Source organism: Phalacrocorax carbo, chromosome 5 (assembly GCF_963921805.1).
Source record: "Phalacrocorax carbo chromosome 5, bPhaCar2.1, whole genome shotgun sequence".
Taxonomy (NCBI): Eukaryota; Metazoa; Chordata; class Aves; order Suliformes; family Phalacrocoracidae; genus Phalacrocorax; species Phalacrocorax carbo.
In genome coordinates, this window is record NC_087517.1 from 19,590,551 (window position 1) to 19,615,488 (window position 24,938).

Below are 24,938 nucleotides of genomic sequence, written 5' to 3' on the forward strand. Positions count from 1 at the left end.
AAATATGATCCTTTGTGCTTTCCAAAGTATTAAGACTTCTACATTAAAAGAAGATAATTTAGAATAGACTTAAAGCAGGAGAGATACAGTTAAGAAAGTAAACTTACATGTTTATGGAGGAAAAACCCCATAGTAACAGTGTCAGAAAATGATTGGGCGTTTGAAGCTTTGTCAGTCAGTTTAGTTGTTGTAAATTAGGAGTAAGTGATTCAGGTGCCCTGTGCATCTGGTTCTATGGAATGTTCAGAACAACTGCTTGTAGAGTTTTTCATTGTAGGTGTTAGAGGAACACTTCTCCACTGGAGCATCTCACTGTTGGGCTATGGTTAGTCAGGGAAATACTTGATAAAGAGGTAGAATTGACTAAAACACGGACCTTTGGCAAGAATATTGCAGAAGGTGAAAAGGTAAACCTGCTGCAAGGTGCCTGATGGAAAGGTCAAAGTGACAAGAATAAGCAACGAGTTGTAAGAAGTGAGGGAGAGCAAATAGCAAGAGGTGGTGGTCAGCAGTATTGAAGTTGGAAATAAAGGTTTGAAGGTGTCAGGAAGCAGTTGTGGTTGACACAGATCTGTGCATGTATGTGAGTTTCAAAATATAAAGATTGGATCTGGAGCTAATAGAGAAAGTATTTGTTGACGTTGGGGGGGATTTTTCTTACTGCCTTTAAAGCATTCTGGAGGCTAGGTGATGTTTTTCCTGTGTGTGTAAAAGTGAAAGTATGCAGAAAGGTCAAATACTATACAAATTTAATATGCTGATTACTTAAGTTTCTGGCTTTATCTTCAGGAGGTGATGGCTTGTCCCAGTTGCTATGTCTTCTGTTTCATGTCACGTGGATGTGTGTTGTACTGAATTTTTCCACTTTAAGTTAAAAATAAAGAATTTACTAAAAAAAAAATTCTTTTTTTTGTCCAATTTTGCTTAGATTATAAGTTCTAAATCTACAAAACGTTTGTGTAAAGGCACCATTTTTTTCCCTCCTTAAACGTAATGAGGAGTATCTCTTTTTTACCGTACTCCATAGTTGCTTTGTTGCCCTTCTAAGTTTACATCACTTAGTGCAGAAGTAATCTTTTGTCTTTTCAGTAGAAATTTGTTGTGCACAATTTGGTAATAAAGTAATGAATGTACTGCTAATTGGTCCTAATGAGGTACATTGATATAGAATTCCATATATATGAGCAATTTGTGTCTTGTTCCTCAAGAAAGGGACATTTAAACTGCTGCCTCCTGTGTTTTTCATTTTCAGCAGTACACAGAACCTGTTTCAACCAATCATTCACACCTGGGACAGTTGTGCTAATTTTTGAATAACTACTCATAAGGCAAAGAGCAAAGTATTTTGTTCACAGCTTTTCCACCTAGGGATCGGAGGTCCATTTTTTCTCTCACTGTACCAGTGTATCTGCAAAGTACTCCCATAGCCTTTATCTGCAAGTCCTCTTTAGCTTGAAAGCTGATGAAGCAAAGGGAAATTGCTGTTTGTGTTGGTGCCAGTTAATCATGCTAGCCCAGCAGCATTTACATTCACACCGCTGTAAGAAACACATAGTTAATTGGAGAACTGGCTGTATTTTACAGCTGACGAAGGTTAGCATTGCGGCAAGGCTGACTAATGGAAACTTATCTGACTCTTAGCCTCTATGTCTTGTGAGAGGTTTGTACCGAGTACAATACTTGCCAGTTTTTTATTTGTCTGATTCTGCTAAGATTGCTCTTTAGATGTGTATTGTTTTGGGGTGGGGGGAGACAGGGGATGGTGGCTAGGTGACTTGCATTACAAAATAGGTTTAATGACGGAAGGTGCTGTAAAGAAGTGTTTGGGGTTTGGGTGTGCTTTTTCTTGGTTTTGTTTGTAAGAACTGCATCTAGCACACAAAGTCACAATTATATATGTATTTTCCTGTAAGTTTTCTAATATGGAAAACGAAAGAAAATGTTTAGAAACTGCAGAATAGCAATGGTGGAGAAAATAATTACGTATTCTTTTTGTAGGGGCCACCAACAGATGCTCCTGCGGTCGATACAGCGGAACAGGTTTATATCTCTTCCCTTGCACTGCTGAAAGTAAGTGTTCTGTGTGCGCTGCTTCTGTGTATAGTGCTGGAGATAGAGCACCCGGCACCTACCCAAAGTTTATGGATTTTGTGCTCCTTAGGTGATGGTCAGACTGATTTTTAAAATAAATAAATGCTGTTTGGAACACTCAGAGTAAGAAAATTCTGTTAATAACTTCTGTTTCGTTGGCTTCATTTTTACTATTTTATAGTTCCTTACAGTTTCCTAAAGTACTCTCAGTTGCAAATTATCTATAGATCAACAAAGGCTGAAAGAACTATCCCAAGTCAAACTTGAACCTCCTGTTAAATATCCAGTGTCATTTGGTCTTAATTCCAGATGTTGAAGCATGGTCGTGCTGGTGTCCCTATGGAAGTTATGGGTCTGATGCTCGGAGAATTTGTTGATGACTACACTGTGAGAGTGATTGATGTTTTTGCAATGCCACAGTCGGGAACGGTGAGTCCTTTGCAGCTAGACCTTGATAGTTTTGTTTGCCTGTTTGTTTTTCCCTTATGGTAAATATTTTTTCAATGCTTTTCCTGCTTTACCTCATTTATGCAGTCTTAAGGTATAACCTGCGAGGTATAATTTGAACATGTCTAATGGATTTAAGGGTTTCAGTAAAAAAAAAAAAAAAAGAGCTAAAGCAGATTTTTTTTTTTGAGCAAAGACTAGTACACGTGTATATCAATATATGGAGATGTTATGTCTTTACATTTATATAAATACATTGGTATAACATCACTTGTAAGATTTATAAATTGATAACTTTAAGAACTCATATACTATGAGCCAGGGGAAGGATTCAAAATTTAAAAGGTTTGATTAGAAGTGTATCATGCCTTTAACTGTGGTGGTGCTACAGATACTCTTCAAACTTGTTGTCCATGACAGATCTTACAGTGGCATGTCTCTTAAATGATATTTTTGTGATGTGAAAAATTTTGAGTAATAATTTTCACATTGTGAAGATATATTTTAAAGTGAAATGAGCCAATGGGCATAATAGGAATTTATTATGCTTTTTTTTGGTGTAACTTGAATGAAATGTTGTTCTTAAAAGAAGTACGGATGCCCTCAACTCAGAGCTGCACATCAATGAAGTGTTTTAATTCTTTTGTCCTGAGTTTATTCTATGCATGTGCATAGTATAAGTAGAATCTGCAAAAAGCCAGTATATGATATTTACCTTGAATAAAACCTGTAGAGCTAGCTGAGCTTGTGAGAAAAAACAGGCCAGAGTTTGCAGAGCAAAGAGGAGGAAAAGTTGAATTCCTATGCCTATTTAATCATGTTTTATCATAGTAGAGATGACCTAAATGGCAAGTCAAAATCTTCCTTCAGCATTTTAAAAATCACATTGAAATATAGTTATAAAAATTGTATTTTACATTTAAGGTTGTTCTATCACATAGTTCTAAAGCATTTGGGTTGCCCTTTTAAACAGATGCCTAGGAATGGTGTTTAAATTTTTCTTTGTAAAGTAACAAGTTAAAAGATAATATTGCTTTCTGCACAACTACTATGATTTTTGTCTGTCTTCTACATCAGGGTGTCAGTGTAGAGGCAGTTGATCCTGTATTTCAAGCAAAAATGTTGGATATGCTGAAACAGACGGGAAGGTAAGTCACCCTAAAGAGGGCTGACAGTAACAAGTACTCCCTGTGTGTTGTTTAAAGAAACAGCTGGCTTTTCACAAAACTAGTGATTCAGGGGCTATCAATAATGTTTAAAAAGAGGTAATTGGCCCAGAAATCAGGTGAGTAGCATAGCATGTAATTCAGTCCACCTCATGCATTTCAGTTGTCAGGAGATTGTCACTCATGTTAAACCCACAGCTTTGATTATTACGCAGAAAAATTAGAATGATGCTCAATTTAGTATAGGCAGTTACTAGACAGTACCTGCTTAAAAGATTGATTTTGTTTTTCTTTTAATTAAGATTTAAAATCTACAAAGTTGTCACTTATTTTTGAGCAATTGTAATGAAAAGAAAGGGAAAATAAGTCTGTAAAAGACCCTAGTATTTAAACAAATTTTTATTTCACTCCTACCTCTCAACAGTTGTCGCCTGCTTGCTCAAATTCTTTTACTGTGGGAAAAACTTCAAAATTAATGTTAGCAAAAGGCTCAGCAGCTGAACAGAACAGTGCAAATTGCTTTTTGACTGAGTTCCTAGTTCTACTGCTGGTTTAATTGATATTTAATCCTTTCCCACCGTTGGTTCCTGTTGTCCACGTCTGAAATGGACTTTCTGCCGTGAAAATTCAACCCTTGACGCCAAGGAGTTAAAGAGTAGATATTTACTCAAGTGCTGAAAGGGTAAAAACTGGTTCAGGGAAGGTGTGGTAACAGGGGTGAAAAACTGAAGGCATGATCTAGCACTGCTAATGCACATCCCTTAATGATAACCCTCTTTTGTCGCATTTATTCACGTCCATGTTTTCACCATACTATGGTGAGTAATTTAAATATTTCTAATGGTGTTTTTTTCACAGCTCAACCTAATTTATGCCCCGATACATTATTATTTCTTCTTGTCTTATATGTTTTTATTTTTAAGAATCTCAATGTCCTCTTTGTTTCAGACCTGAGATGGTAGTTGGTTGGTATCATAGTCACCCTGGCTTTGGCTGTTGGTTGTCTGGTGTAGATATCAATACTCAGCAGAGCTTTGAAGCCTTATCAGAAAGAGCTGTTGCTGTTGTGGTGGATCCCATTCAGAGTGTTAAAGGAAAGGTATAGTAGGCTTGCTTTTTTTTTTTTTTTTTTTTTTTTTAGGGGTACTTTGGTAAGATTTAATATAGAAGCACTGTAAATATGTGTAAGGTTTTGATTTTTTTGGACGCCCATTCTGCATTAAAAAATACAAATTAAAAACACTTCTCTATGTAAATGAAAAGATCATTTTTTGTTTATTCTGCATCTTACATCAGTAGTCTTTAAACAGGCTGCAAGTCTTTGATATTGTCAGTACACTTACCCAATCATAATCCTCCCTTAATATTTTGCTATTCAGGTGTCACTCAACATGTTTGCAACTAATAATCCAAGTATATATTTTTTCAGATATTACATTTTAGCCACAAAATCTAAGATCAGTTACTAGCAGATTGGAATAGGTTCAGCCCCTTAATGTGGGTACTAAGAAGGCATTGATTTACAGGCATTGCATATGATGGCTTTTAGTATCGTTTTTATTCCAAATGTTTTGGGCAATGAAACTTTACAGAAGACTTGGTATCAAGCATTTGAGTTTGAGAAGTGTGCAGATAAATGATTAAGTATGTTAAATGATTATAAAAAGAGATTAACTTGCAAAGCATATTGGGTTATAGTTGTCCTTTGTTGAAATCTCTTTTGTTCTTGTTTAGTTCTCTTTTTATTTCTTTCTAGCCCCATATGCCATTTTCCTATTTCCTGCCTCATGACAGCAGGGAGCAGCTCTATTATCACCTTCACAGAGCTGTCTGCAAATGTGAGAGGCAATTCGATTTTGCTCAACCACAGGGAGAGTGGATTAGAAAAACTACAGAACGTACAGAAATTGGCTAGGTGGTTTACTGCTTTAAAATACTGCTGAGGTGTTTTGTTTGAGCATGCACTCCCATTGTATTGTAGAATAATTATTGAAATGCGTCATGGTATATATGGATGATATTAATGTAAATTTATAAATATTTTAAAAGTAAGCGTTCATCTTCTGTAAAGCTGTAGTGTCATATTTCCTGTGAGATAGCTCAGATTAAAGCTACCAAACCATTCCACTAAGAGTTCCCTTAATTCCATAATAGACTCTTCAGAAGCTACAGTTGCATTTTCAGTTGTGTTTTTTAGATTTCTGAATTTCATAGCAAATTTGTTGATGTAACAGGCAATTGAAAAATTAATAGCGTCCAAACAACCAGAAGCTATTAGACATCTGAATCAATTTTGCTCCCTCCTAAATTGCATAAAGTGTAGAAGAAAATTTAGGTGGTTTTTCTGGAGGGAAAAAATATATATGAAGTAGAATATTTAATTACTTCTGACTTATTTTTTCTAGAACTTCTTCCTTTTGCTTTTTCTTATTTTCCCACTCCAACAGAAATGTTGAAATAGGATTCTTTTTATTTTGTCAAAATATAATTTTTTCCAACTACACTAGAAATTACTTTAGACCTCACTAGCTATTAAATCCATTAAGGAGAAAAGACTCCCAGTAAGTCACACCACTGTTATACCACACATGCTCACTAAGTGCCTTTTTAAAATAATTTTTTGCCACTGTTGTTTGACACAGATGTCATCTTTGATGGTCTTTGTTCTCTTCAAGACAATAATCTTTGGCATGTTTATTTTGAATGCGAACAAATTTTTGTCCATCTAAGCATTTCTGGAATTTTTGTCTATCTGAACATTTCTCAATTACAGCTCTTCTTATGGCATTGCTGTTAGTACTTGAGATCACTGGAAGTCTTGTAGTGTTTGTTTTTCATACATGTCTAGCTGCTACAGTCAGATTAAATGACATTCTCAGGTTTTGCATTTAAAAAAAGTTTACATCTGCCATGTTTCTGGCAAGTGCATCCTTAAAAGCCTAGAAATAGAAAGAATCCCCCTAATTATGAATACCGGTTCTAACTAATTTTGTGGGTGAGATCGGGCTATGGAATGTGTATGACTCTTATGATCCTGGTTGGCAAGATCACTTATATTAAAATGTATTTGATTTTGGATAACTGAGTGAAGAACTCGGTTCAGTATTAGAGCTCAAGGGGACTTCTTAGGTCAGGTTTGACTGCTTCATGTGCCTGGCTGCCTTAGTATGGCATCCAGTGCCTGTTCATACATTAGATGACTCGAGCTAAGCCTTATTCAGGGAAGTACCTGATTTTTTTCTCACCACCAGCAAAAGAACTGCTTGCAGTGGTAATTTTGCTGGTGCAGTAGCCACTATACTGGTGGGCTTTTGCTTGTGCATGTAGCTATGTGAGTCTAAGATCATTACTCATTATACCTTTTACTAGCATAACTGTTTGGCAAAAGAATTGTAGTGAACATGTGGCATAGAAGATTTTAATATGGTATGTTTTGACTGAGATTACATGTATTTAAAAACAAAGTCCAAAATAACACATTACCTAATTTTAAACCTGCCTCAGGGCAGGTCCATGCCCATATAAATTGCCATGGCTTATAGTCAGTGAAGCAGTCATGGTTGTGCTAGTGAAGAATAACCGGGGCAGAGGTTATTTTCACATGTCAGGAGTTGAAATGAATTCTGATGAGGAGCTTCAGGTTCACCTTGACTAGCTAAAGCATTAAAAAGCAGTTTGCCCTGTCACTGGTAGAAAGCGAACACTTGTTAACTTCTTTTTTAGCTGTCCTTGTCTGGATACGTGTGTTCCAAACGCCTAGTACGACAGGGGTGTATGATTACAATTTAAGGATAAGAATACATAAAATTCTCACCAGTTTAAAAGATAAAAGTCATTTTATGTCTTCTTAAAGCCAGTGAGCAAAAATAAAAAGTAATATAAATAATTACATAAAAATAAAACCATCATATAGATCTTTGGATTAAATGCCAACTGCTATAATGACCATTTTAGGACTGGGATGATATTGTGTAAATACAGAGGACAACTGAAGGACAAATGATTCTAAATACCGACCTCATCGCTCTACATACGTATTCTTGCACACGCAGTATGGTTTTTCATGACTGTACCATACATGGCAATTTTTAGGCTAATAATATTCTAGCTGCCTGTAAAATAAACTGACAACAGATCAGTGAATTTCAACTGGAGATCAATCTTATCAGGACCCAGAGAGAAAAAGCTTTATGTTTTGGCTTTTTTTTTAAAATTGATTTATATGAATGAAGTCAAAATAAGCATGCTGAAATGTGGCCAGTGGGGCAATCTGGCTAGCTGTGACATCATCTTGTACTTACTAATAAACCTTTCTCTTATCTGCTCTAGTCTTCCAGCCTGTGCAATGGAAGTTGTAATACATGTTTAAAATACTCTACAGACCAGTAATTTTATTAAAGATCTGGAATAAAGCTAAATATTGACATTTCATTTTTATTTCTAACATACATTTTAAAATATCTATACAGAGAACTATATACCTTTGCCAAATGTTAAAAATAAATTTTTTGTTGGCCTTAACTTAGCAGCTGTTCCTCACCTCTTAATGAAAATATAACTATATTAAACCCACTCTAAGATAGTATCTTTAACTCCACAAGCATTAACTTACTGTGTTGCACTTGTATTAAATTAAGAAAAAAGTGGTGTTTTCATTGGTTTTCCTTGATTAACAATTGTTGGTGTAAGGCTTGGTAAAATATAAAAAATTGTTGAAAGTTCACTTCGTACATCTGAGAGGTTTGTTGACACTTGTGGTGTTTAATAGGATATGTAGCAAAATACCTTATTCATACAGCAAAATTTCATGTCTGTTATGCTGTAATCTTTCCTAGCAAGACACTGTCAGAAGTATTTGTAGGACGATCTCTTGGTTTATGGCAAAGATCTTGGTTGTAATTGATTGCTGAGGAAAAGACTTGCCTTTTTGTATGTTCTACTTTGCATGTTAATCACCTCTTGATGGATAAACCCAAATATGCTATACATCTTAATCTCGGGCTTAAACTATATCCTGCCACTTTCATATGAGAGGTTTTTGCTATGCTATTTTATCCTTATCTTAATCTCACTCAGAGGGTACAAGGAGAAAAAAAAGATGTACATTTGGGTAGCCAGGTAAATCAAAATAATTCCACTTGTAAATTATCTCAGGAGATCATGTAGTCTAGCTTTATGCCGAGCACAGTGTCAGCGTCGATTTTAGACCAGCTCACTTAGGGTTTTGTCCACTTGAGTCTTTAGATGCAACAGCCTCATGGGAGTACCTGTTCCAATACTTTATTACTCTTGCAGTTGGTTCACCCCCCTCCCCCCTTATGTACAGTTAGCAGCTCCCCATTTCAGTCTATTACTACTGTCTCCTGCCACATACATCATTAAAGAACCTTGTTCTGTGGTCTGAGTAACCTCTTCTGGAATTGGAAGGTTTGATACTTCAAAGAGTAGACAGAATGTGGGCTGTAGTCAAACCATTTTGTTCAAGTGGTTTCTTTTCTGTGGAAGTCATAAATTGCTTGCTTTTGTTCAGTTGATGAGATCTTTAGAATTTTATTCTAAAAGGGGTAACAAATGTGATGAATTTTATCATTTGTTCTCTTACTCATTTTTAAAGTGTGAAAAAAATTATTCTTATCATGTTCCTGGAAGTCCCAAAGAGGGACAGTTATACTGTATGTTAAAAAAAAAAAGTATTATTTGTCCTGAAATAGCTATTATCTGGAGAGAGAGAAAGATGCTGGTTTTCTCCTTGTGCAAACGAAGAGCTGAGAAGAGAGCTTAGCTGAGTTGCTGTTGGAGGTCCATAGCAAAATTGTCTGTCCAAAGACAAGGTCTTGAGCAAGACGAAGGTCTCAAAATCCTTTTGAGCGGTTAACAAAAAAAAATAGTATCTTTAAATATTAAAATTTCTGTTTAGAATGATAAAGCTTTCTATACCTATTGTAAAAGTTTAGTGGCTCAAACACTACACACTGAAATTTTGTAGTATTTAATTATGTTTCTAATTTTTATTGTGTTAATGAGATTTTGTCCATTTTTCAAAATGGACAAAATTTATGGAGGCATCAGATAAAATGCCACCGTGAAACCAATGGATCGGAGCTTTGTTTTTCATTTGTTGTTGATCTGTTCTGGTGACCTCTTCCATAAAACACTCTTCCTCTTTTTTTGTCCATTGGTACTTCTAAATCTAAGTGACAACCTGTGTGTAATTACGTATGTATATAAGCAATATGATTTTGTTAACACCTGATTTCAGTTTTTAACTCTTCAGAGTAATAGTTGGTAACTTTGAGTGCTAATCGTAAGAATAGGAATTTGCAAATAGTTTTGATCTCCTTGGCTGCTTCTACTTCCAATTTAGGTTAAATTTTCTATACACTACACTGTCTCAGCTTGGTGACATATGTGGGGAAAGTCAGCTGAACTCCTTTCTAAGGCAGTTTTTGTGTTTCATATCCTCCCAACTTATCAAGACAGATATGTATGTGATTTTTTTTTTTTAAATTTGGTAATTACATGATAGTCTAAAAGAGTGAAACCAAAAGCGGAGAGAGGTTTAACAATTACTTTTGAATGTTGGAATTACCATCTAGCCTCACAAATTTTGAATTTTCTTCAGCTGGACATAAGCCTTAAGTAGTGTTTCTGAAAAGATTGCATGTTTTCAGACCTCCACTCTTTTATCAGAGTGCTGCTATTTTTCCTTCAAACCTGTCCTTTGCCTTGTTTGTTTGAATTAACCACAGGATTGGAGGAGATGGTGACTGCTTTTTAAGAAGGCAGGAAAAAAGCAGTCCTTAAAATGTGTGGAGAGACTAGTGTAATGCCTGAAATCTAAAGTAGCCCGATAAGAATTAAGTTTGTGAGAATTTTAAGTAGTTCGGAGCCACCTAGCAAGATATTTTTTTTATATATACCCAACTCCCCCTCCCCACTTCATGCATTTTTCTTAATAACCTAACCTTTACCTTAATAAATCTTCCCCAGACACAAGTGAATTCAACAGTCGTTAGGGTACAGCTTGAAAGTATTAATTAAAGCCAACTAAAAACAGTAAATTGACTATATTGTCACTACTGCTTTGGAGACATGTCTGTTTATTGTGACTTATTATGCAGATAATATTTTACAATAAAATCTATTTTCAAACATGTGATACCTACAATCTTATGTCGGTCTTCTATACCTGGAACAACTTTCGTTATTAGAACTGGACTTGCTACCACTCTTCTATTGTAAAGGGAAAAATTCTAAAATAGAGAAGATAACTTTACAATGTATAATTTTGGTTGAAATTTCAAGGGTACATTTCTGTACATTTGTACAATGTGTAGTACATTTAGATACTCTTACAGTACTGTGTTATTTCTTAACATTGACTGAACAGAGTGTTTGATGCAGTAACCTGCATATCAGAGACGGAAACATCCTAATTTGGTCTAAGCAAGAACAGTTTCAATAGGAGCCCAATTTGGAGAATAAGGGAAGTAGATATATCTGTGCTGTGCTTGGTTACGGTTGATACAATAAAGATTGATGCTCTTTTTCCTGAAGAATCGAATTTGTAAGAGATGAATTGCATCTCCACTACAGTGTAGGCCACTCAGTGTTTTCCATTCAGGATGAGTTTTTTTTAAACGTAGGCATAAACTACAAAGTATTGGACTGTTTTACTACTGCCAGTATACCACTGTTCTGTTTGAAACCCATCATTTTTTGTGGTAGTTGCATATATTCAGAATAATATGTTTTGCATATTTAACTTCCTAAATTTTTTCATGGGATGCCAAAACTATCAATATCAATGCTGGTGTTCTAAAATTTGTTACGCACCATCATTTGGACTGGCTGTGATTTAATTAAGTGATGTATGTTTACCTACTAAACCATTTACATAAGTTACTTCAGTTCATGCCCTTCCTTAAAGCAAAAAAGTTCCAAGAAGACTGTTTCTTGAAAAGTATTAAATGTTTAATTTCCTTTTGCCATGGTGGATGTAGAATGTCCATTTATCTTCATTAAGGCATATAGCTTTAAAACTTGTGGCTTTGCTACTTGGGAGTTATGGATGCATTCCCTCACTTGTCAAGATAAATGTATTATACTGTAGTTCTCTCCTCTCCCAGTATGGATATTCAAGTTGTACTGTGGATTTGACCACAAGTAAGCAATTCTCTAAGGACAGAGAAGGAAAATGCACATACTCCTAGGAATATGTTTTCTAGAGCTAAAATTGACATTTTATAAATAATTTCCATGTTGCAAACTTCAAGCTCACAATCACAGCAATTCAGTGATATGCATTTGGCATGAGTCAGTTTCAGTTCTTAGTGCTTTTCATTGGAAATGGCATAAAAAGTAAGGTTTCTTTGAATTTTTTATGTTGTGGGCTTACAGGGGACAGAAGATGTTCTTCACTTGTAGTTGTCTAACAGTGCATGGCAGCATAAATAACGAAATGGTCATAAACCCGAGTTGCACTTCTCAGGTCACATGTTCCATTTCATTTTTAAAGAATCTAGAAACAAACTAAGCAGTTGATAACAGGTCAGTTGCAGGTGATAAAAGAGATTTTAGATGGGACATTACTTCTCTTTCCACACCTGGCATAACCACATTATATCCTTTGCAGAGTTGTCTTTAAGCACTGGTATGTTTGTTCATAAACAGATGGCATGAACAATACATCGCTATTTGAATTCCAGGGACACAATACATTTTTAAAGATAGTCACCATATGTCATAGATTCTTCACTGGAAAAAAAAATTTATGTTAGAAATTTTTTAAATTTAAAAAAAAAAAAAAGGCTGAGTTCTAACTGAGGTTTACCATTAAAATGCAGTGGGTCTTGCAAAACAGGACTGTGTCATTCCATATTGTTTGTAGATTTGATATTGGAGGGATTTAATAGAATCAAGTGAGTAAAGTACTCTTGAAATTCTCTTCATTTCTATTTACCCCAAAAAGTTGTAAAGACTGTTTCAGGAGAAGTGGTAATATATATATGGCATTGCTCTGAGAAGAAGCTAAAATAAATCTTGCTACTAAGCATCCTAAATTTTAATCAAGCCATTATTTTTACTAACTATGTGCAGACTATGAAAGGCCAGTTTTTTCTGTCATTAGCAATTGAGGAGTCCGGCACTTGTCTTAGATTGCAAATAACTATGAATCATATTAATTATAGCTATCCTCAAATGTATTAAGTACACTGAAGATAATAGTAGATACTTTTTTTCCTAAAAATACATTTTTGCAGGCTCTACTGTGGATTGTTGACCCTGGTGAAATGCTTAAAAAATGCCATATAGTTATTGTTTTTTAGATTATTATGCTTTTTGAAGCTAAGACAGATGTACAAAAAGATGCAGTTTTTATTTTGTATTGGCAGCTTCCAAATATTTAGTATCTATTTCCAAGAGCTGCAATTAGTAAAGCATCCATGGTACTGAAATCCACACATCCCACAAGCTAATTATATTTGCAAGGTCAGATTGAATACATATTTTCAGAAAAATAAAGGGTTATATAAATGTGTCTTCTACTTGGCTGTTATATCACAGTTTGTTGATCTGGAGTATAATGTGTACAATTCACAAATTTGTCTGATAACAGAAAGTGGTGTGTGATTGTGTTTATTTTACTAACCAGTATATTCACAGCAATCACTTCCAAATATCTCTCCAGTAAAGATGTGTTAATTACAAAACAGACAAGGTCTTCTATTATATTAAAGCTACTAACAAGAAGACAGCAGGAATCACACATGTAAATAGCATCATCAACCCCTATTTTAGTCCTCTGTTTTGATCTGTGAGTTGCGCATAGACCAAAGGTGCTATTAAAGACTCAGTATATGAAATAGGCAGCATTATATGAACAAAATTTATTCAACAAGAAAACAGACCTTTAACATGAATTTAACAAGCCTGAGAAATTATAAACTCTCATATGCTGCAGATTCATGCAGTGATAATAAACAAAAAAGGAAAGTAAGAGGTTTCCTTAAGCTAGCCAAACTGCTAATGGTTTTGTTATAAGCTGTCTGCTGTTGAAATGACCTCTGAAAAGTCTGAAGACACTTGTACTAGGAAAAATTATATGGTCAGAGTGGTAAAATTGTTGCACTATGGAAATATATTTTTAAAAATTTCTACCTTCATATTTCTGGAAAGTATCCCAGTGGTATAGACTTCTGTTTAACTTTTTTTATGTCTTTACAGAAAGGGAATTTAGCGTGAATCTTGGAAACTGCAGTCTTTACTAAAACAATGCATGCTGCTTTAGGTAATCTAAGTACAATGAAAGCTTAAAATTTCTGGATGAGAAATGCTGACTTCTACAACAAAAATGGAAGTAACTGAGTGAGGTTTTCTGCTGCTTTTAATTAATCCTTAGAGGGTCTTTGTTCAAAATACTGTGTCTAAAGTTTCCATCGTAGAATACGGGGTGACCATGTTGCTGTCATGTGATTGCATCATGCTGTACTTCAAAATGCACAAAGTAGAGGGGAGACTTCAGCTTATACACACCTCCAAGTGCTCACCGGGGCTTTTTCTCTTGAATCTTACTGTGGCATAATTAACGCCTACTTCACCCATTGCTCATTAGTACACTGGACATTAATGAGTCTATTTATTTTGGTATAATCCTCTAAAGGAGGGACTGATTGGTGGTCACTGTGAAAAAAGCAATTACACTTCATAGAAATGAATATGTAGGATTTATTGTTGTATTTATGTTTTTATTGCGTATTAGGTCTAAATTTAGCCTCCAGGTTGTTGAGCATGTTAGTTTCTTTAAGACGGTTGCTATAGTGATAGCAGCAAATTCCTTTAATCTTAGTGTAGTTAAAGTATTTAGTTACCATTGGTCGTCACAGTGCAACTGAGATGAGAAAGATCATTCACATGTGTAGTTTTTGGACCCCTCTGAAATTGTAGAAGTGGCAATTTTATCCCTTTTTAAAGCATAATATTTGTGATTTGTGGTTTTAATATTTCATAATGCTTCGTTAGATTTATATTTTTTCTACCTAGGAGATACTTGCATTTCATTCCTTCAGGAGGACAGATCGAGCGGGCAGTCCTTCCCCATGCAGATAGTACCTGAAACAATAAGAATTACTTCTGGTCAGAATTAAGACACTAGAGTAATATTCAGTATCAAGCAGAAATATTTTTGCAGCTAGCTCTCATATTCTAATGTGAAATTTATCCAAACATAACCTTGAGAACACCAACTGAAATGTTGAATTTATTATCAAAACCAAGTTAAATCCATGCTTTATTTTTAGTTTTTGTACTCCAAAATGAAACTCAAGTCCCAAAACAAATCCATGCTGGACAATGCCATTTGTTCTTCGATAAGCTCAATATTGTCTAGTGAAGTTCTCAGTTAAACTCAGCTCTAGAAGCATGGCCGTTAGTACGTTATAAAGCAGCTCCTTGTGATTATAATATACTGCCAAGTTCATGTTTCTTGTTCCTCAGGGTAAATTTTTACTTGCTTGGCTTTTTGCCCTGTGGTGTGGAATTTTTTTGCTTTGCTTGACTTTTTAATTTATACTGCCTGTTTGTTATGGTTGGGCATTTCCAGGTGTTCATGAATTAGAGCATCTGGTTAAAATGGAATGCAGAGAGATATATGCGAAAGCTTGTCACAAGTGTTTTGAGATAGAGAAAAAACTGATAGTGAAAAAAAAATTAAGAAATACAATTATTTTGAATGTTTCCACGAAGAATGTATAGATATATCGAAACTGGTCCAGATCTTTTTGAGAATTAAGGTGTTTTAAATGGAATTCCTTTTTTGTAGTATTAGGATCAGATGGCATGCTTCTGCTGCATACTAAATCTGAATTGTATTGGGGTTATGATTCGGAAAAAATCGTCACTGTTAACTCACTTTAGTTGGGTCACAACCCAGTATTTATAATAAAGGAGATTTTAATGTACATTTTCTGCACCCAGTTTTAAGACATGACATATGCAGATGGATCTGGCCAGTCAGCTGAGAGTCCAGGCAATAGCCCTTAGTGGCACTGAGTCACTCAACACGACTGAAATAGGTCTCAAAATTATATACAACAGGTGATAACTTATTAGGGTTTTTCAGTTTACATTTTGATAAATTATTTTTGTTATAAATACTTGCCCGTTAACTTTATTTCCACATGAATGACCTCAATATTTATATTGTACTCATAATATATTATATGTATTAGAATATATTATATGTACTATAACACAATGCACTCCTAATAAATTGCATATGTATTTAGTTATTATTATTTGTGTAAATGGAGAGGAAAATGCTAGAACAAGGTGGGAGGCTCAATGTCACTTTCTCTGCACACTTTCAGCGACAGTGGTTGATTTCTTGCTTGCTCAACATAAAAGATTTGGTTCAGGTCTAATTCTTCAGAAATACCAAACCAGCCATGTAAATGCATCTGTTGTTGTCCAACCCATAGTATGGAGAGGAAGGAAATAAAAATTATTGTAGAGAAGCTGTTAAGAGGAGATTTGAACTATTTAGTTTAATGAAGTAGAATAACTCTTCAAATATATGCAGACAAGATGCCTGCAAACTATGCCTCGTACTACTTCTGTGGATGTACAAGGCTGTACATGCACTGATCCATTTAAAAGATGGGGGCCTAAATGAGAAATCTTACCTTGCAATGACAAATCTGTAATGGCAAGTACCCAGTAAGAGTGGGTCTGAGTGCGTTGTTGGTACGTTCTCAGTTCTGTTTCACCTCGCATAGGTGTTGGATAGGGGTGTGGGTTTTATTGTATGGGGCCGTGAAATCCTATTTCCAAAGATTTTCGTAGACGAATTCAGCACAGGACAGAACAGAAATCAGTGATGGTTTCACTTTATTTGCAATTAAATAGCACTGACTCCTACCTACTGTGTACCTTTAAATCATAAATGACCTTGGTTTTCTTTTACTGTATTTTTTACTCCTGAGCATGACACTGACAAGGACTTTTTAATCCATCAGGCAGTTTATAGACCCTTTCATAGTCACAAGAAGCAAAAAGCATCTGACTAGAAGGGAATACATGGGGCAAGTTCCTTGCTGGCTATAATTTTGTTGTCATTTCAAGTATTGTGGTAGTATAATTGATGTGACAGGACTGGGCTTTGGACTCGGTCCCTTAGCTTGTGCTCACTTTCAGTTTTAGTCTCTCTCTGTCATTCATTTTGATTGGATAAGATTTAGGTGACAAACATATGCATACCTTTGAAGCTTAGAGTAAGTGTACATAAAAATGCAATGTTATATGATAATATCACGTATATAAAACTTACAGCTCCATGGAAAAGGTAATAACTGGTGTCACCTTACAATACGAGGTAGTGTAATGTGCTGATAGCATAGCCAGCAGGAGGCTCTTTTTTTTATTAATATTATAATTAAATGATTTTCTGGATAAAGGCCAAAAACAGATGAGAGTTGGTTGTGCCTTGTCCACTGTTGCTTGGCACTATTAGTTGCATTTTCTAAAAAGAATTGACTTGACATCTTGTTTTTACAGGTTGTTATTGATGCCTTCAGATTGATCAATGCTAATATGATGGTCTTGGGACATGAACCAAGACAAACAACTTCAAATCTGGGTCACTTAAACAAACCATCTATCCAGGTAAATCCAGTGTTGATAGTCCTGTAAATTGTAAGATTTATTCAGCAACTTTGGGGAAAGGTACCTAAAAAGAGTAAGCTACAAATTGTTTATTGTTCTCTTTATAGCATTTTTCTGCATGCATTTATAATTGATGTGGTTCATCAATGGAGTTATAGATGTGAAGGGTTTTAAAATTAACCCCTAAATTAGCTACCTCAGTGTGAATGCATATGTAAGTATATACTGCAAAGGTTGAAGTACAGATTTATGGAAGTGCAAACTTGTAAAAGTGACAATTGATGTCATACCATGTGACGCAAGATAGGTACTGGTTTCAGTACTGTGATTTGAATCTCAGCTCTCCTAAAGATCAATTATTCTGAAGCAAATTATGGAAAAAGTTCCCTCTTCATTAATAATCTTGTCTTTCTACTATACGCTTATATAGATTCTTGCTTAATATGTAATCTAGATTTAACCTTGTATTGTGTCTTAAATAATTTCTGATTTTTATGTAATGCAGTAATTTGCTGAAAAAAATGGTGGAGTAGGAGGTTCAATTGATAAATAGGATGTTTGATTGGCTTCAACTGTAATGTTTCTTTTTAGTATTTTGTCTTACATTTCTTTGCAAGCATTTGTGAAACTTAAATATTGAAATTTTGATTTCTGAGGTTGGTCTTCAATGCAGCAAATCTTTATTTTGAGAAAGCAGCTTCTGTCCTGAAACAAGTATCCTCTGGAGTGATTAACGCTTTCATCTGTGTCATTCTTCTGCCTCAATGTTTTTTTTCCCCTTTTCCCCTCCAGAAAAATTACTGTGCATTCTACAAGGCATGTGTACTTGCAACCATGAAGCCTAATTCCTGCTCTTTTGATCCATTACTTGAACAATAGAAGTAATATTTGCTAGATAAACATCCAAGAAAAAGGCTGTACACTAGTCATAGTAGAACTGAAATTAGGGCTAAACTTCCGCTGTAAGAGAGCTGTCCTTTGGGAATTACCAGACCACCATACCCCTATCTTTCAAAAGATCAGTTGGGTTTTTTTTTTATTACTAATGCATTGAAACCCTTTACTATTCATAAAACTGCTAGCCAAAAAAATCAGACAATTCAAAAGCATCTGCTTCAGGAGGTTGTTGTGTTTTACTTTTGATTTTTGAATTGGTAAAAACTGTGAACTATAATGAAATAAGCAGCTAATGCTTTTGACTGGATATAGGCAAGTTCATGCTTGCACGTTTCAGGGCTCTTCTGAGTGGGCTTCTCTGGACTATGTGTAATGACCCTCCCTTGTAAACCCCTGTAGTATTGTTCAACTTCATTATTTTAAGATCACTTTCACTACAGCATGGCATATTTTGGCCATGGGAGTTTTGGGTTTCCGTTGTTAGAGCGGGTATTTTTTGTTTGTGTTGGGTTTTTTTGCAAGTTGGCAGTGAGCTGTTGCAAATCTCACTGTTAAGGTAAAAATCACAATTTAAAATGGTACTCTGTTCTTAAAACTGCAAGGGCTCTTGCAGTGTTGTTTTGCTTTTATTCTAAGGTCATGAATAAAATTCTGACCCAGTTGAGGCCGGGAGCAAACTTAATATTGATTTCAGCTGGGCTAGAAGCAAGGATTTTAAGACATTCCATAAAATCTCAGAAATAAGAGTAGTATGGGGCTCAACTTCGTTGCCTTTTTTGTGTGTGTTTTTCTTGTGTTCCCTTACCAAAAGCTTGCTTTTTTAACTTGCACTTTGTGCATCGAATTTGTAAGACTTGTTGGAATGATGGTTTCCATTTGAAACAAAACACATGAAGAACAAGCTTTGCTTTCAAGTGTTTTATGGGTTTTAATTTAACCTGTTGCAGTTGCTAAACTACAACTACTGTTCAGGTTTGAAGTGGAACAGTTGTTTACCTTTTACATTTGTCCACTCTTAAGAGAGAGGCTAGTGAGGAAGGCAAAGATGTTTGTAAAATTTTAGGAGCTTTAGAAAACTCCATAATAACCACAACTGAGTTTAAACACAAACCCCGAAACCTCATATGCAATCATTTTGGGTGGGACAAGAAGCAGTGAAAACTACTTATTGCTAATAGTTTCAACCATAAATTACTTCATTGATGATAAAGCCTGTACTTTATAATTTTAATTATAATAAGTGACATAAATGGCACAAGCAATGGTTATCTGTGTCCACTGGTTCTCATAAATGTAACCATTCCAGTAGTTTTGTATCTTTGTGTATGTGTTTGCAGAAGAAATGTTTAAAATGTATGTATGAGAACATTTTCAGCTTTCCTACAGATAATTTCGGAATGCTGAAATATTAAGTTGCATAAGATGCAAATACGCATGCATTCTGTATAGCTCTACAGAATATATTTAAGCATAAATGGATAGCCAATATCCTTTTGTTTGTAACAGAAAGAGCCTTATATTTTAATAGAAGTGATAACAGAATTTATTGAGAGAGGAAGGATTTGAGAGAAATATGTTTGTGCATATGTGTTGGTCAAATGTTTGCAGGCAGTTACCATTTTTCCCATGATAGTTGTTACTCTGTGAAAAAATCAGTGGTTTAGAAATAGAAAGTATAACTGTCAGTTAACAAACACTGAAAGAGAAATAGGAACAGGTATATTTACTTGATACTTACTTATAGTCTCTGGTTATTTGTTTTCTGTACTTTTTCTCTTAAGTGATGTTTGAAGATGGCTGTATTTAAATGAACTCTTCCCTTCTAATATTTCTTCATTTCAGTGGTGGGTAATTTTTATAATTTTGCAGGCACTAATTCATGGACTAAACAGACATTACTATTCCATCACCATCAACTACAGGAAGAATGAACTAGAACAGAAGGTAATTGTTTTGGCTTTTATTCAGAGGGCAAAGAACGCTATACAAACTACTTAGGATTTGTGGCAATGTTCTGATTTCAACTGCTGATACTTTCAGAAGTTGTTTTAACTCTCCTGGAGTAGATGGCTTCTCTTCCAGAAAGCACTTAGATGTGTAGTCATGGTGCTAAAACATTCCAAAACCACATTCTAATACTCATATAAATAGTTTGACAACATTTTTGTCCACATGTTTTTATGGAAAGTCCTCATCCTCTTCTCTGAACTTAACAGGTTTGTGCAAAGTTTCAAGTTTTCAGTGACGAAACTGAAAGACGTACTAGCTGCCTTAGGTTTTCACAGGCTGGAATTCCTGAAGCTCAAAGACCATGTTTTCCAAAATGGAACTGTATAACCAAGGAATGTCAGGTTTCTATTGGCTATAATCACTTTGACAGACGGTGCTTCTAGTTGGTATGAATGGAGCTCCCCGAGACTTCACTGAATATCAGGAAGTAGTGATGTCCTGCATTTACAGAAAAAATATTTTTTAGTTACAACAATATTGTCAGTTACTTTTGTATCAAACTCCCTCAGTTACAAGTAAAATATAGCTTGACAGTCTAAACCAGGAAAACAATCAGAAAAAAAGAAAAAAAGCTTATTTATAATCTATGGAAATTAATTATTGAAAAGCCAGATTCTGTCCTCAGTTAAGTCCATGAACATATGTAGACATGTTAGGGTTATAAACTGACCTCAGAGTTGCAGTTTATGATGAAATGGTCAGAAGTTTTCTCACTTAATTTTGACTTTTAGAGGGCTAGAAGTAATTAAAAAAAAAAAACCACCCCAGTTTTGAATAAAGGAAGAATATGCATGTAAATCAGGGAGTTGAAAAGAATTTGTGATATGCATAAGCCTTTTTAGGGCGGTATCAGACTTTGAAGACCTCACCGGTACTGAAAAGAGTAACCAATTCAAGAAAATCAGCTCTCTCAGGAAGTGTCCATGAAGCTTCCAGAGGTTATTATTTTCATTCAAATACAACAGTCTGGCCAATCCAGCCTTTTCTGAAGTTTCAAGCATGTATTTTCTGAATGGCTTTACATGTGTGAGTTGTTACCTTTGCGAGTAAGAGAATATCTTGACCAAGTTAGAGAAACTTTAATCTGTGAGACAGCAACTGTCTCCACACATCTTTCGTAAGGCAGGTTTGTACATATCTCAAACCCCCCTCGTGGTGGTGGTGGTCTGTTATCTCCATCTGTAGTAGGAAGAGCGCGTGCTTCATGTATTGGCTGAGGAGCCCATCACACCAAACCGTAATTTTAAAATCCAGATAGCCTAGCTAAACTGTCCATATGCAGTTTGCCTACAAATCCTTCTGTCAGTAACCAAGATCTTGCTAAATACAAATGATGACGCAAACTTTGTTCATATGTTCCAAAGCCAGGTTTCTTTGGAAGCTGTACATAGGATGAAGCAGGCACTTTTGTTCAGGTGATAGTAATTACAGGGTTCTCAAAGACATCGGTAGTAAATGTTTGCAAATTGAAGGCAAGCTGAAACTGCTGAAAGGGTCTCCCTACAGCCCTCAAGCGTGCAGAAGATCCACAAAATATGCTTTCTTTATTCATGAAAATCAGGGAATTGCCTTTCTAGCTGTTTCTTCACTTTTTCAAGAATGACATCAGAATGTCAAGTAAGACATTTCAGGTATTTCTGTTGGTCCTTCCGTTTATCGCTATCAGAACTCTGCATCGCTGCTTCATGTTGTTTTTAGGGCTGTTTACTTTGTAGGAGGACAAACACACAAGTCATGCTTTGGTTGCTTTTGAAGTTGACTTCATCACAACTGTGGCAGCTGCTTGCATACAGTTCAGGGTAGTCAGTGAAGCCTAAATAACTTTTTCATACATTTAATCCAAGCATTAAAATATTTTTCAACTTCATCAGAGGCCAGAAGCTTTAACCATTCCTTATTTGGCAGCTAAAATATTCACCTTTCTGTTAGTTCTCCTACAATGCAACCATCCATTCTCAACCTACAGCAAAAATTTAAAACTACAGAAGAAAAACCTAAGTATTCCTGTCCAAGTAAACATGACCCTTGTTTCCATGCCTCGTTTTCATATTTAGGGTCAAGAAGTGTGATCTTTAAAAACTTATGCAAAATCTATTGTCTGCTCTAGCAGAATAGTTGATCGTTGTATTTCCTGTATTTAAACATTGTAAGATCAATAATTTATTACATTCTTACTATTATAAATTGGTTTTCTGTCGAAGAGGTCTTCATAGTATCATTAATGTATTTTACAATGCATGCTCTAAAGAGGTTTTGTTTTGCAGATGTTGCTAAATTTGCATAAGAAGAGTTGGATGGAAGGTTTGACACTGCAGGACTACAGTGAACATTGCAAACTCAATGAAACAGTAGTGAAGGAGATGTTAGAATTAGCTAAGAATTATAACAAGGTATTCATATCCCATAATGATAGTATAACTGTAGCTGTGTTTATGAAGTGAAGAAATGTATTACTTAATTTCAGCAGTAAGAAGTTGATTACCAGAAACTTGATTTGGAATGACTTGTAAAGGACTAGAGTATAAGAACAAAACAATTGTTGAGGGAACTCTTTTGGACCTTGGTGGTTATTTGATTTGTATCATCTGTTTTCAGCAAAGGGTTTCTTGGGATTTGGTTAAATTGGGCACAAGAGTGTGTTTCTTAGTAATCAACTTTGTATCATTTCTACGTGAAGTTGCCTATTAGCTCTTCAGGCTTGGCCACCCCACTTCTTGCCCTAACTAGTGAAGCATTTAATTACATGTTTTGCTTTGAAGTGTGAGTAATCACATCAATTTTGTATTTTTACTTAGTGAAGAAAGTATAAGATTCCTGTAGATCAAAATAAGCAGTTGAATGTATTCTTTATTCCTTCAGTCAAGGACCAGTATAGCAGAATAAAGGCCATTTATCTGTGTCATTCCAGTAGATAGCAAGTACTTAGAACACATTCTAGAGCCCAGTTCAATGTTCTTTTTAGATAAAGAAGTTATTATTGGTGTTGTAAGAAAGAGGAATCGCAGTTATTTGTACTGCTTTAATACTGGCACTTGCACTTAGAAATATTTTTTATAAATAGTAGATCTCAACGAGCACTCTATGAGTAGTAAGCATGTCATTCTTGACGAATGCTTTTTTTAAAAAGTTCTTAGAAGTCCTTAAAAAACAAAACACAATGTTACATTCACTAGTTAAGTTAGTGGATTTACTTTATAAAGACACTGTGTTTGAAGGCCACAGAACATTATAAAAATGTATTAAAATAAGTTACTTTAAACAGTATGAAGACTTATTGAGATCAAACCTGTAGCTGAAACAATGTGGGTGATGTTATTTTTGGTTCTGTTTTACTAGTTTCTCCAACTATCTTTAACTATTGATACCGCTCATTTAAGACTTTTGCTTAAAACGGTTTTGTGAATATCTGACAATAAAACCATTCATGAGCATTTGCCTTGATCTTTTGCACTAACACTTAGTAATTAAAACCATGTCTGCTGAAAAGCTGAAGTACCTTTCCTTTTGACTTTCTGAAATGTGTTGCTGTTTGATTTTTTCTTTTTTTTTTTCTTTTTTTTTGAGAAAGAGAATTATATTTTGAGAATCTTGTGGCTTGGGGAAAAAGTAAATGAAATCTGAAACACTGACCTTTTCTGTGTTTCTTTCACAGGCTGTTGAAGAAGAAGATAAGATGACACCTGAACAGCTGGCAATAAAAAATGTTGGCAAGCAGGTGAGGTGTGATGAATTAGAGTGAGGTGGAATGATATGCTTCGTTCATTCTAAATATTAATTTTTCTACATGTGCGTAGGTGCCTTAATTCTATGTGGAAGATCTTCTCAGCGCTCCAAATAATGAATTTATTTTTGTTGAAGATTGTTGTGTAAGGAACAAGGCTTTTTTTGACTATAGGTTATCGGCAGAGTATCTGCAAGTCGTGTTCTACATGTGTTTGTATTACAAGCTGAGGAGCAGTGTTGAGATTCAGTAGTTTTTCTTCTTCTTTTTTCATTTTTTTTTTTTGTTAAACTTCTTTCCAAGAAGAGGCATAAAGATATCCAAGTCTGTGTCAGTGAGGCCAAAACTGTGGAGACTTTTAAGATAATAGTAATAATTGAAAAAAGGTGGGAGTGTTGTTTATACATTATCACGGCTAAAGAGCCAGCTCACCCCTATCCTCAGTTCATGAACACGCTGTCAGTGCTTAGCTGCAATACACGTATGCAAGTCAGCTGCGCTGCTTTGTATTGCTGTTGAAGGAAAACAGTTTAGGACCGTAGCTGAAACTGAAAACACCCACTCAATTCATTCCATCCCTTTGCAACGTCAGGATATAGCGTCTTTATAGAAGACTCGACAGAAAACTTTCTGCATTTGATTTTAGCAAAAAGGTTGAGGAAATGTGCTTTGATGAGGGAAAGGAGAGCAAAACAAGTTTGTAAGAGGTTGTGTTCAAATTCAAAAAGGGCAATGGAAACAAGAAATAGCTTTAAAAATATCCAGTGTGTCCTTAAAGAACTAGTATTTATGGTATTGCTGGTAGCAGTAGAAGAGTTTAAAGGATTCTGGATTGCTCTTGTGTGTCAGCTTCTAGCAGCTATGTCATAACACATCTGCACTATTGTTCAGTCACTCGTGTATTTCTGTAGCATTCAGAACAATAGAGTTTATGCACACCTACA

General features: G+C 35.2%; 1 protein-coding gene across 3 annotated transcripts in view; it reads left to right on the forward strand.

Annotated features, from left to right (window-relative positions):
* Positions 1 to 24,938, forward strand: part of PSMD14 (proteasome 26S subunit, non-ATPase 14) — a 48,419-nt gene that overhangs the window by 21,790 nt on the left and 1,691 nt on the right. For all 3 annotated transcript variants that reach the window (XM_064451457.1, XM_064451459.1, XM_064451460.1), the window contains 8 exons: positions 1,999 to 2,070; positions 2,401 to 2,520; positions 3,616 to 3,686; positions 4,653 to 4,803; positions 17,259 to 17,366; positions 20,133 to 20,207; positions 22,538 to 22,663; positions 23,926 to 23,988. In XM_064451457.1, coding sequence (XP_064307527.1) covers positions 1,999 to 2,070; positions 2,401 to 2,520; positions 3,616 to 3,686; positions 4,653 to 4,803; positions 17,259 to 17,366; positions 20,133 to 20,207; positions 22,538 to 22,663; positions 23,926 to 23,988 — 786 coding nt within the window. The remainder of the gene's footprint in view (positions 1 to 1,998; positions 2,071 to 2,400; positions 2,521 to 3,615; positions 3,687 to 4,652; positions 4,804 to 17,258; positions 17,367 to 20,132; positions 20,208 to 22,537; positions 22,664 to 23,925; positions 23,989 to 24,938) is intronic.